This window comes from Erinaceus europaeus, chromosome 20, assembly GCF_950295315.1.
Source record: "Erinaceus europaeus chromosome 20, mEriEur2.1, whole genome shotgun sequence".
Taxonomy (NCBI): Eukaryota; Metazoa; Chordata; class Mammalia; order Eulipotyphla; family Erinaceidae; genus Erinaceus; species Erinaceus europaeus.
In genome coordinates this window covers 57,408,289-57,421,969 of record NC_080181.1, presented here as the reverse complement: position 1 = coordinate 57,421,969, position 13,681 = coordinate 57,408,289, and the positions used below count along the sequence as shown (strand labels likewise).

At 51.9% G+C, this 13,681-nt stretch overlaps 1 protein-coding gene across 1 annotated transcript in view; it reads left to right on the top strand.

The window, feature by feature from the left end:
* HDGFL3 (HDGF like 3) overlaps nt 1-13,681 on the top strand; it is a 45,283-nt gene that overhangs the window by 29,360 nt on the left and 2,242 nt on the right. The window contains exons 4-5 of the mRNA XM_060179543.1: nt 41-199; nt 8,111-8,257. Of these exons, the coding sequence (XP_060035526.1) occupies nt 41-199; nt 8,111-8,257 (306 nt within the window). The remainder of the gene's footprint in view (nt 1-40; nt 200-8,110; nt 8,258-13,681) is intronic.

Sequence of the window (13,681 nt, the reverse complement as noted above, 5' to 3'; positions counted from 1 at the left end):
CAAAAAAGATGTAGTGAGCCAGTATTTTATTATTTCTCAGGCAATTCAACAACAGAGCTCTTCAGAAACAGAAGGAGAAGGTGGAAATACTGCCGATGCCAGCAGTGAGGAAGAAGGGGATCGAGTAGAGGAAGATGGAAAAGGCAAAAGAAAGAATGAAAAAGCAGGCTCCAAACGGAAAAAGTCATACACTTCAAAGGTGACTAAGGAACTTCTCCCGCTTTATCTGAGTCGTATGCTGACTCACGAACGGTTCCTGGGCTCTGTGTGCGTGCAAGCGCCTCCTCTGTTACCGCCACCACCAGAGGTATTCTGGGCTAGGTGCCTACACGGCGGCTCACAGCAGCTGTTTCTTTCTTTGTTTTATTTGATGGGACAGAGAGAAGGTGGCTGGGAAGGGAGAGACAGAGAGGGAGAGAGAGACACTTACAGCACTGTTCCATCACTTGTGGAGTTTCCTCCATGCAGGTAGGGACCAGAGATTTGAACTCTGATCCTTGTACATGATAATGTGTCTGTGGGGTACCAGGGATTGAACTGGGAGTCTCAGCCTTTCAAGCCCAGTACTCAACCAGTTCGAACCACCTCCCCAGCCTCAAGTTAATTGTAATTTATTCCTTGACCACATGGAATAAGGGTCCCTCCCTCAGATAAAATGGCCAGCTATCCCTAAAAAGAGGAATTTATGAGACTAGGGAGATATCACAGTGGTGAGTGCATAGGGCTTGTATGGGAGAGGCCCCAGGTTCCATCCTCACCACCAACAACAGCCAGAAATGAGGAGTGTTCTGATCAAAATAATAATAATACACCACATGGCAGAGGGTTCTGACGAAAGTCTGTGAGGGAGGAGGAATGAGGTAGAGAGAGCCCGGCCCTGAGGTTCCTGTCTCTCCAACTGCAATAAATGAGAGAGGCTGGAGAGTCAGGATCCAGGGAGAGAGAGGCCACGGCAAACGATATGGACTGCTAGGTCATGTTAGAGTGTGGACTTATCCCTGTGTGGCTGTCACTTACTGAGGGTGGTAAACAGAGGATTGATACACTCCTAGATGCACGAATTGGAAGGGTAGGCTTCTGAGTCATTCAGAAACTGGAAAATTGGAAAGGTGTGAAGTTGTGAGAATTGCCCACCTTTCAGAAACTGAAAGCAAGACGGATCTTTGAAGACTAAAGATTTATACAGATTTCACAATAATTGGGTCTGTCAAATGATTGAATACTTGAATAGATTACTTCCCATTAGATTCAAGCATTTAGTGCTTATGTGCTTGGAAGACTATTAGCATCAAGTACCAAGACACTGTCAGACCGCCGGCCTCTCTTACTTCTGCAGAGTCCTCCCACCCCAGCTGGCATGTCGGTCAAGTTGTGTGAGTGCATGCGGCTGCCTGCGCCCCAGGAAGGTTCACAAGTGGAAAGACATTGGAGCTTCCCACACACACTCTGTCTTCCATTGCAGTTATTCCTTTTTTTCCACAATTATTTTTTAAGCTGAATTTCTTTTAGCATTTTAGGCTTCACTTAAACCCTCAATTGAACCACTTTGATCTAATTTGTAGCTCCCTGATGAGCTTCTGTGGAGTGTGTTGCTGCTCCTTAAACTGTCCAGACAGCCTGGCTACTCAGTGTGGGGCTGGGGGCACCAGGGTTATTGCTGGTGCTCTGCACTGTCCAGGCAGCCTGGCTATTGAGTGTGGGGCTGGGGGCACCAGGGTTATTGCTGGTGCTCTGCACTGTCCAGACAGCCTGGCTATTGAGTGTGGGGCTGGGGGCACCAGGGTTATTGCTGGTGCTCTGCACTGTCCAGGCAGCCTGGCTATTGAGTGTGGGGCTGGGGGCACCAGGGTTATTGCTGGTGCTCTGCACTGTCCAGACAGCCTGGCTATTCAGTGTGGGGCTGGGGGCACCAGGGTTATTGCTGGTGCTCTGCACTGTCCAGGCAGCCTGGCTATTGAGTGTGGGGCTGGGGGCACCAGGGTTATTGCTGGTGCTCTGCACTGTCCAGACAGCCTGGCTATTGAGTGTGGGGCTGGGGGCACCAGGGTTATTGCTGGTGCTCTGCACTGTCCAGGCAGCCTGGCTATTGAGTGTGGGGCTGGGGGCACCAGGGTTATTGCTGTTGCTCTGCACTGTCCAGACAGCCTGGCTATTCAGTGTGGGGCTGGGGGCACCAGGGTTATTGCTGGTGCTCTGCACTGTCCAGACAGCCTGGCTATTCAGTGTGGGTCTGGGGGCACCAGGGTTATTGCTGGTGCTCTGCACTGTCCAGGCAGCCTGGCTATTCAGTGTGAGGCTGGGGGCACCAGGGTTATTGCTGGTGATCTGCACTGTCCAGGCAGCCTGGCTATTGAGTGTGAGGCTGGGGGTACCAGGGTTATTGCTGGTGCTCTGCACTGTCCAGGCAGCCTGGCTATTGAGTGTGGGGCTGGGGGCACCAGGGTTATTGCTGGTGCTCTGCACTGTCCAGGCAGCCTGGCTATTGAGTGTGGGGCTGGGGCACCAGGGTTATTGCTGGTGCTCTGCACTGTCCAGGCAGCCTGGCTATTGAGTGTGGGGCTGGGGGCACCAGGGTTATTGCTGGTGCTCTGCACTGTCCAGGCAGCCTGGCTATTGAGTGTGGGCCTGGGGGCACCAGGGTTATTGCTGGTGCTCTGCACTGTCCAGGCAGCCTGGCTATTGAGTGTGGGGCTGGGGGCACCAGGGTTATTGCTGGTGCTCTGCACTGTCCAGGCAGCCTGGCTATTGAGTGTGAGGCTGGGGGCACCAGGGTTATTGCTGGTGCTCTGCACTGTCCAGACAGCCTGGCTATTGAGTGTGGGGCTGGGGGCACCAGGGTTATTGCTGGTGCTCTGCACTGTCCAGGCAGCCTGGCTATTGAGTGTGGGGCTGGGGGCACCAGGGTTATTGCTGGTGCTCTGCACTGTCCAGACAGCCTGGATATTGAGTGTGGGGCTGGGGGCACCAGGGTTATTGCTGGTGCTCTGCACTGTCCAGGCAGCCTGGCTATTCAGTGTGAGGCTGGGGGCACCAGGGTTATTGCTGGTGCTCTGCACTGTCCAGACAGCCTGGCTATTGAGTGTGGGGCTGGGGGCACCAGGGTTATTGCTGGTGCTCTGCACTGTCCAGGCAGCCTGGCTATTCAGTGTGAGGCTGGGGGCACCAGGGTTATTGCTGGTGCTCTGCACTGTCCAGACAGCCTGGCTATTGAGTGTGGGGCTGGGGGCACCAGGGTTATTGCTGGTGCTCTGCACTGTCCAGACAGCCTGGCTATTGAGTGTGGGGCTGGGGGCACCAGGGTTATTGCTGGTGCTCTGCACTGTCCAGGCAGCCTGGCTATTCAGTGTGGGGCTGGGGGCACCAGGGTTATTGCTGGTGCTCTGCACTGTCCAGGCAGCCTGGCTATTGAGTGTGGGGCTGGGGGCACCAGGGTTATTGCTGGTGCTCTGCACTGTCCAGGCAGCGTGGCTATTCAGTGTGAGGCTGGGGGCACCAGGGTTTTTGCTGGTGCTCTGCACTGTCCAGGCAGCCTGGCTATTCAGTGTGGGGCTGGGGGCACCAGGGTTATTGCTGGTGCTCTGCACTGTCCAGACAGCCTAGCTATTCAGTGTGGGGCTGGGGGCACCAGGGTTATTGCTGGTGCTCTGCACTGTCCAGACAGCCTGGATATTCAGTGTGGGGCTGGGGGCACCAGGGTTATTGCTGGTGCTCTGCACTGTCCAGGCAGCCTGGCTATTGAGTGTGGGGCTGGGGGCACCAGGGTTATTGCTGGTGCTCTGCACTGTCCAGACAGCCTGGCTATTCAGTGTGGGGCTGGGGGCACCAGGGTTATTGCTGGTGCTCTGCACTGTCCAGGCAGCCTGGCTATTGAGTGTGGGGCTGGGGCACCAGGGTTATTGCTGGTGCTCTGCACTGTCCAGGCAGCCTGGCTATTGAGTGTGGGGCTGGGGGCACCAGGGTTATTGCTGGTGCTCTGCACTGTCCAGGCAGCCTGGCTATTGAGTGTGAGGCTGGGGGTACCAGGGTTATTGCTGTTGCTCTGCACTGTCCAGACAGCCTGGCTATTCAGTGTGGGGCTGGGGGCACCAGGGTTATTGCTGGTGCTCTGCACTGTCCAGACAGCCTGGCTATTCAGTGTGGGGCTGGGGGCACTAGGGTTATTGCTGGTGCTCTGCACTGTCCAGACAGCCTGGCTATTCAGTGTGGGGCTGGGGGCACCAGGGTTATTGCTGGTGCTCTGCACTGTCCAGGCAGCCTGGCTATTCAGTGTGGGGCTGGGGGCACCAGGGTTATTGCTGGTGCTCTGCACTGTCCAGACTGCCTGGATATTCAGTGTGGGGCTGGGGGCACCAGGGTTATTGCTGGTGCTCTGCACTGTCCAGACAGCCTGGATATTCAATGTGGGGCTGGGGGCACCAGGGTTATTGCTGGTGCTCTGCACTGTCCAGACAGCCTGGATATTCAGTGTGGGGCTGGGGGCACCAGGGTTATTGCTGGTGCTCTGCACTGGCACACCATTCCTTGTGTCTGTTCTTTCCTCTTTTTTTTCACTCTAATTTATTTGATAGGCAGAGAGAAATTGAGAGGGGAGGAGGATAGAGAAGGAGAGAGAAAGACAACTGCAGACCTGCTTCACCACTCCTGAAGCTTCTCACCTGCAGATGGGGAGTTGGGACTCAAACCCGGGTCCTTGTGCCTGGCAACATGTGTGCTCAACAGGAAGAGTCAGTGCCCGAGCCCTGGGCAGCTGGTTTCAGGCCATGACTTTAGTCACGGTGAAGACCAGGAGGAATAGGTCCTGCACGGTGTGGATAGAAAGCGCTAAATGGCTGAAGACGGTCTTTGCTGACTTACCAAGCGGGACCTCTGCCTGCTGCCGCCAGGGTCTGTTCTGCTGGAGCTTCGGGCCTGCAGGACTTTACCACTCCCCACAGATTCCTTTCCCCAGATAGAATATGAGAGACAGAGAGGGAGAGAGACAAAAAGAGAGGGGGACACACCACGGCACTGCTCAACTGCTCGTGAAACTTACTCTTAGCATAATGTTCCCATGTGGTAGCTGGGCTCTCGAACCCAGATCCTCCAGTGTGGTAGAGTGTACACTCTACTGGAGCACATATCTTTGTGCTTTCCTCCAAGCTTACAACTTTCATGGGCAGCAGAAACCATGACTTTCCATTAATTTCAAGTGACGCACGTAGGTTCCATCTTGGCATATGCTCAAGAGTCACCTGGAACCCTGCTTGTTAAGCCGCACTGCAGAGCCCCTCCCCACCCACCCGGAGGTACTATTTCAGTGGAAATTCAGGACGTACATTTGCAGGTGGGGCTGAGGCTACTGATCTGGAGCACGTCTAGAGAGATACCTCCCCGGCAAAACCTCACTGTCCCCTTGGCCCTCCTCAGTATTCTGTCTTCCTTGAACATGGCCATCTTTTTCTGATTCATTTCCTAATATTGACTAATCGTCCTTTACTGCTAATGGACAAACGTTCACAGCTGTTCGACGGCACTTGAGTTTGGAGGATGCTCCCACATGTCCTCTGCCACCCCTAGTTAGTTGTTTTTCATGGGGAAACCAGTGACACAGCACACTCAGCAGGAGTTGGGGCAGATCGTAATGTGTCTCTGTAGCGTAAGTGGAGGGTGTAAGTGTGGTTCACACTAAGCCACATTGGCAATGGAAAATGACGGATAAGAGGATCTGTGTGCAACTTACACACTACATACAGCAAGGCTGATCAGATGACTAAATGCCATCATGCTGATTCAAAACAACTGGGGTCTGAACGTGGCTCGTCTCCCAAAGTACCTTGCTTCAAAACCTGCTTGCTGAGAGCCGCAGGCCCCACCTGAGAGCGCCCTGCACAGCACCAGGGGGGCTTCCTGGGCAGCCGGCAGAGCAGTGCTGGGGCTTCTCTTGTCACCCTTTCCCCTCCTCTCTATTTCTGCCAAAAATTATAAGAAAGTACAAGGGAGGAGGCCTTTGGGAGCACTGGAGCTGTTCTCATATGAGACTCCATCCGGGTAAAATAATATACATACACATTATGTATGTTATTTGTCCCATATACACACACGTATATAATTTCAACAAAAAATGGATTTATAACCAGTTCAAGACCACTATCAAGGGGCATTCCCCCCAAATTATAAGGGTTACGGTAATCGCTGACAGTAACAGCTTTGCAAGCTCACAAATACACAATGGCAGGTTTCTTTTCTATTTATTTATTTATTTATTTAGCCTTCCAGGGTTATTGCTGAGGTTTGGTGCCTGCACCACGAATCCACTGTTCCTGGAGGCTATTTTTTTTTCCCTTTTGGTTTTTTTATTGTTGCTGTGGTTATTATTGTTGTTGTTGATGTTGTTGTTAGATAGGACAGAGAGAAATGGAGAGAGGAAGGGAAGACAGAGAGGGGGAGAGAAAGACAGACACCTGCAGACCTGCTTCACCGCCTGTGAAGCAACTCCCCTGTGAAGCAACTTCACCGCCTGTGAACCGGGATCCTTAGGCCGGTCCTTGCACTTCGCGCCATGTTTGCTTAACCCACTGCGCTACTGTCTGGCCCCCAATGACAGATTTCTTACAAGAACATTTCATGTGACTCTTAGAAAAACTAATTCGGGGGCTGGGCGGTAGCACAGCAGGTTAAGTGCACGTGGCACAAAGAGCAAGGACCAGCTTAAGGATCCCGGTTCGAGCCCTGCTCCCCACCTGCAGGGGAGTCACTTCACAGGCGGTGAAGCAGGTCTGCAGGTGTCTGTCTTTCTCTCCCCCTCTCTGTCTTCCCCTCCTCTCTCCATTTCTCTCTGTCCTATCCAAAAAAAAAAAAAAAAACCAATGACATCAATAGCAATGATAATAATAACCACAACAACGATAAAAACAACCAGGGTAACAAAAAAGGGAAAAAATGGCCTCCATGAGCAGTGGATTCGTGGTGCAGTCACCGAGCCCCAGCAATAACCCTGGAGGCAAAAAACAGAAAAAGAAGTACTCTATGAAGCAGCTACTCAATCTCAGTAATTGTACTTATTGGAAAACAAGCCGTTCTTTGCTTCCTGTGTTGCCCTGTTTGATCCTAACTTTAGAGACCCCACATTTGAGTGACAAATCCATTGTTCTTCATGGAAGATGTGGGACTGCCATTTAGGACTTGAAAGGTGGTTCCAGTCAAACAAAGTAGGAGTGATGTGATTGTAGCCCCTCCCACATAGCTAGAAGCTTGTTTTCCCTGGAAGTTGCCTGTAGTGTGCGTGTGTGTGTGTGTGTGTGTGTGTGTGTGTGTGTGTGTGTGTGTGTATACGCATGTGTCTGTGTGTGTGTCTGTGTGTTTGTGTGTCTGTGTGTGTGTTATTAGATAAGACAGAGAGAAATTGAGAAAGGGAGCTAGAGGGAGAGAGAGAAAGATAATACAGACCTGCTTCACCATTCATGAAGCTTTCCCCCTGCAGGTGGAAATTGGGGTCTCAAATTGAGCCCTCCCTCCAGCATTGTAACACACATTCTCTGGCATGCGCCCCCACCCAGCCCGGGAAAGTTGCCTTCTAAAATAGTGATTGTCTGAGGAATTTGCGGTTTGCTAATTCATATTTAGAAGACTGGAAGCCTTAGCTGAGCTCTCTTTGTCCATGTGCGTGGAGACTCAAATCAAGGAGTTCCGCGTGAGGGCTGCACAGGAGCCCCACGTGAATATGCACATGGTCTGCTAGACCTCAGCTTGACTGCTGACAGTGGGAAGGGACAGGTAAGCTTGAGGCTTCCAGCTGTGTCCTCTTGCTAGGGTGGTCCACAGCTATGAGACTCCAGGAGTGTTCTGGGTACAGAAATCTTTATTTTCTGCTTCACCATCACTCTGCTGGAACGAACCAAAAGGCCATCTGGTCCACCTCTGCTTTTCTTTCAGACTGCTTAAGCTGAGGCCCAGGAGATAGAGTGACTTGTTCAGGGTCACCTGGCTGGCCTGGCACACTGCCTGTCACCACCAGGATGCCCGTCCTGACCCCTGGAGAGGGAACCGGGTCTGCTCCTCCTTTCTCCCACTTGCACTGGTGCCTTTGGATTACGACTTTCAACTGTAACTCTTAACTTGTCTGCACATTTAGAAATCCTCTAAACAGACCCGGAAATCTCCAGGAGATGAAGATGACAAGGACTGCAAAGAGGAGGAGAACAAAAGCAGCTCTGAGGGCGGGGACACCGGCAATGACACGAGGAACACAACTTCAGACCTGCAGAAGACCAGTGAAGGGGTAAGACTGTGCACACAGCCCAGCACCTGCCCTAGCACAGAAGGATCAGCAGAAGCCAGGGCACCTCAGAGAAGGGAGGGATGTCCCCGTCGGCATGGCTCCTGCCCAGCCCCCAGGAGGGGACTTGTACTTAGAGTCTGCACGCGGGCACCAGGGAGGACTGGCAGCTGTATATGCTTGTCCCTCCCAGACGCTTTGGCACTTTGAGAGCCTTGTAGAGAGAGCTGTGAGTGTTGGGCTTGGAAATGCAGCCTCAGAAGGTGGCCACGACCTTTTGTATTTTTAATAAGATGATGGCATGGCATTCGGAACAGTAGATTGCCTGCCGCATTACTCCTTCTTTCTTTCTGTTCCCACCAAGGTTATTGCTGGGGCTTTGCATCAGTACTACCAGTCTACCGCTCCCGGTGGCCAGTCCCACCCCCTTTTTTTTTCTTTCTATTTTATTTGATAGGACAGAGAGAAATTGAGGAGAGGAAAAAATAGAGAGGGGGAAAGAAAGATAGACATCTGCAGACCTGCTTCACCACGCATGAATCGTTCCCCCTGCAGTTGGGGAGTAGGGGCTCAAACCGTTTCCTTGAACCTGTGTGCAACCAACCAAGTACACCACCTCCTCCTTTTTGAAGAATCAGTATAGAGCTTCCTGTACCCTTAAGGACTACGTACTTGACAGGTCTACTCCGAGTCTTGTTCACTTTTACTGAGCTCTGCTGGCTTCACAGCCACACACTCACACACACACACATATACATATATATATATATATTCCCTTTCGTTGCCCTTGTTGTTTTATTGCTGTAGTTATTATTGTTGCTGTTATTGATGTCGTCGTTGTTATTGATGTTGTTAGATAGGACAGGGAGAAATGGAGAGAGGAGGGGAAGACAGAGGGGGGGAGAGAAAGACAGACACCTGCAGACCTGCTTCACCGCTTGCGAAGCGACTCCCCTGCAGGTGGGGAGCCGGGGGCTCAAACCAGGATCCTTACACTGGTCCTTAACACTTTGCACCACCTGCGCTTAACCCGCTGTGCTACCGCCCGACTCCCAAACAGGCTTAGCAAAAGTGAAATCTTCCCTAGTCATTTCCCATGAGTCCTTTCTCTATAAACACCAGGTGACAGGGGTCAGGCAGTAGCACACTGAGTTAAGCACACATAGTACGAAGCACAAGTACTCAGGAAAATATCCCGGTTTGGAGCCCCAGCTCCCCACCTGCAGGGGTGTCACTTCACAAGTAGTGAAGCAGGTCTGCAAGTGTCTACCTCTCTCTCCTCCTCTCTGTCTTCCCCTCCTCTCTCAATTTCTCTGTCCTATCCAATAAAATTGAAAAAAAATTAAAAAATGGCCACCAGGAGCAGTGGATTCATAGTGCCAGCACCAAGCCCCAGCAATAACCCTGGAGGAAAAAAAAAAAGACCAGGTGGCCGGGAGATAGCTCACCTAACAGAGTGCACGAGGACACTGGCTCGAGCCCCTGGCTACCACATAGGAGTGCCTGCATGAGGCTTGGTCACAAGCAGTGAAACAGTGTTGTGGTGTCTCTCCTCTTTGTCTCTCTCACTCCCCCATCTCTCATCCCCTATAAAATAATTTCTTAGGGGCCAGGTGGTGGCGCACCTGCTTAAGCTCACGCATTACAGTGCACAAGGATCCAGGTTCAAACCCCCAGTTCCCACCTGCAGGGGGAAAGCTTCACAAGTGGTGAAGCAGGGCTGCAGGTGTCTCTCACTCCATTTACCTCTCCATCTCCCTCTCTCTCTCCTCTCTATTTCTTTCTACCCAATAATAAAAAATAATAATTTAAAAAAATTAAAATGATAATAATAATAGTTTTTTTAAGAGTCTGCTGGAAGTAGTGTTACTGCACAGGTTCAGATCACCCAGAATGATCATATTTAAAAAAAAAAAAACTCAGCAAAGGAGTGTCCTTCTGAAAGCAGGAAGGTGTAAGGTCCAGAGCACAGGAGACCGGGAGTAGCTACCCCAGGTCATGCCTAGAAGCAGGTGAAAGGGTAAAGGCTCTCTAATTGTTCTAATCGTTCCCATTTCCTTAGGAAGTAAGGCCAGTGTTTGAGAGAGAACGGGAGGAAGTGTTACAAGTGTCGAGCAAGAGGTCAAAGACTAGATCAGCCACTTAGAAGAACAGAAGCAGGAGTGACTTGGGTACTGCAGTTGAGTTAAATGCCAGGCAGCGGTAAGGGCCTCCTGAGTTAGCAGTCACGCGTCTAAAGTGAGGTCCATGGGGTGGGGGGACTCTAGGCACAGGCCACTGTGCTGCCCGAGAAAACCAGAGAAGTGAACTTAGCTGAGGTTCTCCTGAGAGTAAAAGAGGCTGGAGAGCAGGGAGTTGAGCGTGCTGAGAAGGGCAGCCCCCATAATGCTGGGCACAGACTGCTGGAGGATGAAGAGGACTCAGGAAAGGAGCCATTTATCAGAACTGGAGTTCTAGGTGGAGGGAGGAAACCGGAAGACGAAGAGTGAGAGAAGAGTGAGCATTTCTCACCAGCCTAGAGGGCTTCAGGTGGCCCAGGGTAGCTGACAGTGACACCGTTCCTCACCCTGAGAGCCCTCCTATGCCTCAGCACAAGTAAGCCCCCCTACGGGCCCTGCCAGTTCATGTCTGTAGAGGCCCAAATCCTGACGACCACCTAAATGCTCCCATGATCTTGCCCTCAGAACAGTGGCTGAAAACGGTATTGACAAGTCCTTGAGGGGCTGGGAACCGCCCGTCCAAGGAGCGAGCGTGGAATGACAGGTAGGGTGGAGCAGGGGTCTGTGTGGCAGGGGCGCTGCAAGGCCATGCAGACTGGCGGCCCCAGGTTGAAGCCGAGCCCAGCAGGCTGAGAGGGACAGAGGTCCAGAGTCTGGCTGCAGTTGAGGGTGGTGGCTCAGTGTTGGAACTGAAGCTGTGAGGGTGTTGTTTTCAGAGGAGCGGGCCACCAGGGAAGGAACATTTTAGAGGGGCCATGAGAGGGCGCCACAGCAGGGCGTGTGTGAAGCCCTTGTGTGTGAAGCCCTGAGTCAGAGCCCTTGTGTGTGAAGCCCTGAGTCAGAGCCACCAGTACCACATGGGAGGACCATGGATGGCCGGGGAGGTGGGGGAGCTGGGGGAGGTGGGCCTCACAGATGGTGGGGCAGTGGCATAGTGTCTCTCCCTCCATCTTCACTCTCTTTTCCTTCCCTTCCTTGCTCTCATTCTCTCCCCCTCTCCTAGAAAAGTAATGAATTAAAAGTTGGACCCTAGCCTGGTGGTGGTACACCTGATGGAACGCCCACGTTACCATGCGCAAAGACCCGAGTCCGAACCCCCACGCTCCACCTGCAGAGGAGGGGTGTTTCATGAGTGGTGAAGCAGGGTTGCAGGTGTCTCTCTCTGTCTCTGTCTCCCCATCCCCTACCAATTTCTACCTGTCCTAGCTAATAAAACTTTAAAAGGTCACATGCAGAGTTGTGCCAGAAAGGCCTCTCCGTGGTATTGTACATGCAAAATATCCTGGGTTCATTCCTGGCACTGTGTTAAAAAAAAATCGGGTCGTGCAGTGGTGCGGCGGGTTAAGAGCACGTGGCACCAAGCACGAGGACCAGTTCGATCCCCGTTCGAACCCCCGGCTCCCCACCTGCAAGGGAGTCGCTTCACAGGCGGTGAAGCAGGTCTGCAGGTGTCTGTCTTTCTCTCCCCCTCTCTGTCTTCCCCTCCATTTCTCTCCATTTCTCTCTGTCCTATCCAACAACGACGATATCAATAACAACAATAATAATAACCACAACAACAACAAAAAACAACCAGGGTAGCAAAAAATGAAAAAAATGGCCTCCAGGAGCAGTGGATTCATGGTGTAGCCACAGAGCCCCGGCAATAACCCTGGAGGCAAAAAAAGAAGAAAGAAAAAGAAAAAAAATCATAGAAGTGCTGAGAATGGGGGCCAGGTGGTGGTGTACCTGGTAGAGCGCACACATCACAGTGCACTAGGACCCTGGTTCAAGCACCCAGTCCCCACCTGCAGGGGGAAGCTGCACGAGCAGTGAGGCAGGGCTGCAGGTATCTCTTCTCTATCTCCCCTCTCAGTATCTGTCTCTGCCCAACGGATAATAAATTAGAATGTATGTACTTTTTAAAAATTGAGTATTTTAAAACAAAAAAAAATTTTAAGAAGAAAAAGGAGCCACATGCCTCAAAAGTGACAGAGAGGCGGAAGGAAGGAAGTAGGCCTGACTGCCACACTGGGCCCCAGGCACTGGCCGTGCTCCTTCCCGTGGGGGCTGTGGAAAGAACAGAGGCAGAAGCTTGCTGCCTTCAGGGTGGTGTCAGGGCTGGCTCCCTGTCTCATTCAGTGGTCGATCCTGAGCCTTGTCTGTTGCTATTCAGAAGCCCAGCAGCCAGTCCTTGCACGTGCAAAGTGCCAAGTGAATCTCTGCCACCAGTGTTACCACTGGGGCTCGATGCCTGCCCAACAAATCTACAGCTCCTGGCCACCATTTTCTTCCTCTCCTCCTCCTCTTTCTTCTTCTTTCTTTCTTTTCTTTTTTTGACAGAGGGAAATTGAGAGATAGGAAGGGGGGAGAAAGAGAAAGAGAATCCTGTAGCACAGCTTCACCACTCATGAAACTTGCCCCTTGCAAGTGGGGACCGGGATTTGAACCCAGGTTCTCGCACATGGTGATATGTGCACTCTACTGGGTGTACCCCAGCCCAGCCTCCAGAATCTGATGTTATAAGCACCCACTGGCAGTACGTTAAAGGGAGAATAACCATGACACAGTTGTATCCACATTCTGCTACCACCTTCACTCTAAGGCACTGATGCTCACCTTGTGGGGCTGCCAGGGGGTCGTCTGTTGCAAAAATCTTCTCTAAAGGCTCAGGATGTGAGGGAGCAGTGGCCCAGCCAATTAAGCACGCATATCACCATGCTCAAGGACCCAGGTTCGAGACCCCACTCCCTAGCTGCAAGGGGGTATCAGAAGCGGTGAAGCAGGTTTACAAGGATCCATCTGTCTTTCTCCCTCTCTATCTCCCCTCCTCTCTCAATTTCTCTCTGTCCTGTCAAGTTATATATATATATATATATATATATATATAGAGAGAGAGAGAGAGAGAGAGAGAGAGAGAGAGAGAGAGGGAGAGAGAGGGAGAGAGAAATGGTAAAAATGGTCGCTGGGAGCAGTGTCATGTCCCAGCAACAACCCTGGTGGGGGTGGGGGGAAGAGAAGGGAGGGCTAGGGAAACGACTCAGTGTACAGCACTTGCCCCACATGAGGCCCTAAGTTTGGCCCCCAGGGTCTTGTTGTGTGAGAGCAGCCAGTAGAACTGGGGGGGGGGGGGCACTTTGTTCTTCTTCAAGAAATATATATATTCTAAAGGCTAACTCTCATTTTGGGCAGGAGGAAGAAAGGCTAAGAAACATATTTCTGCATCTTG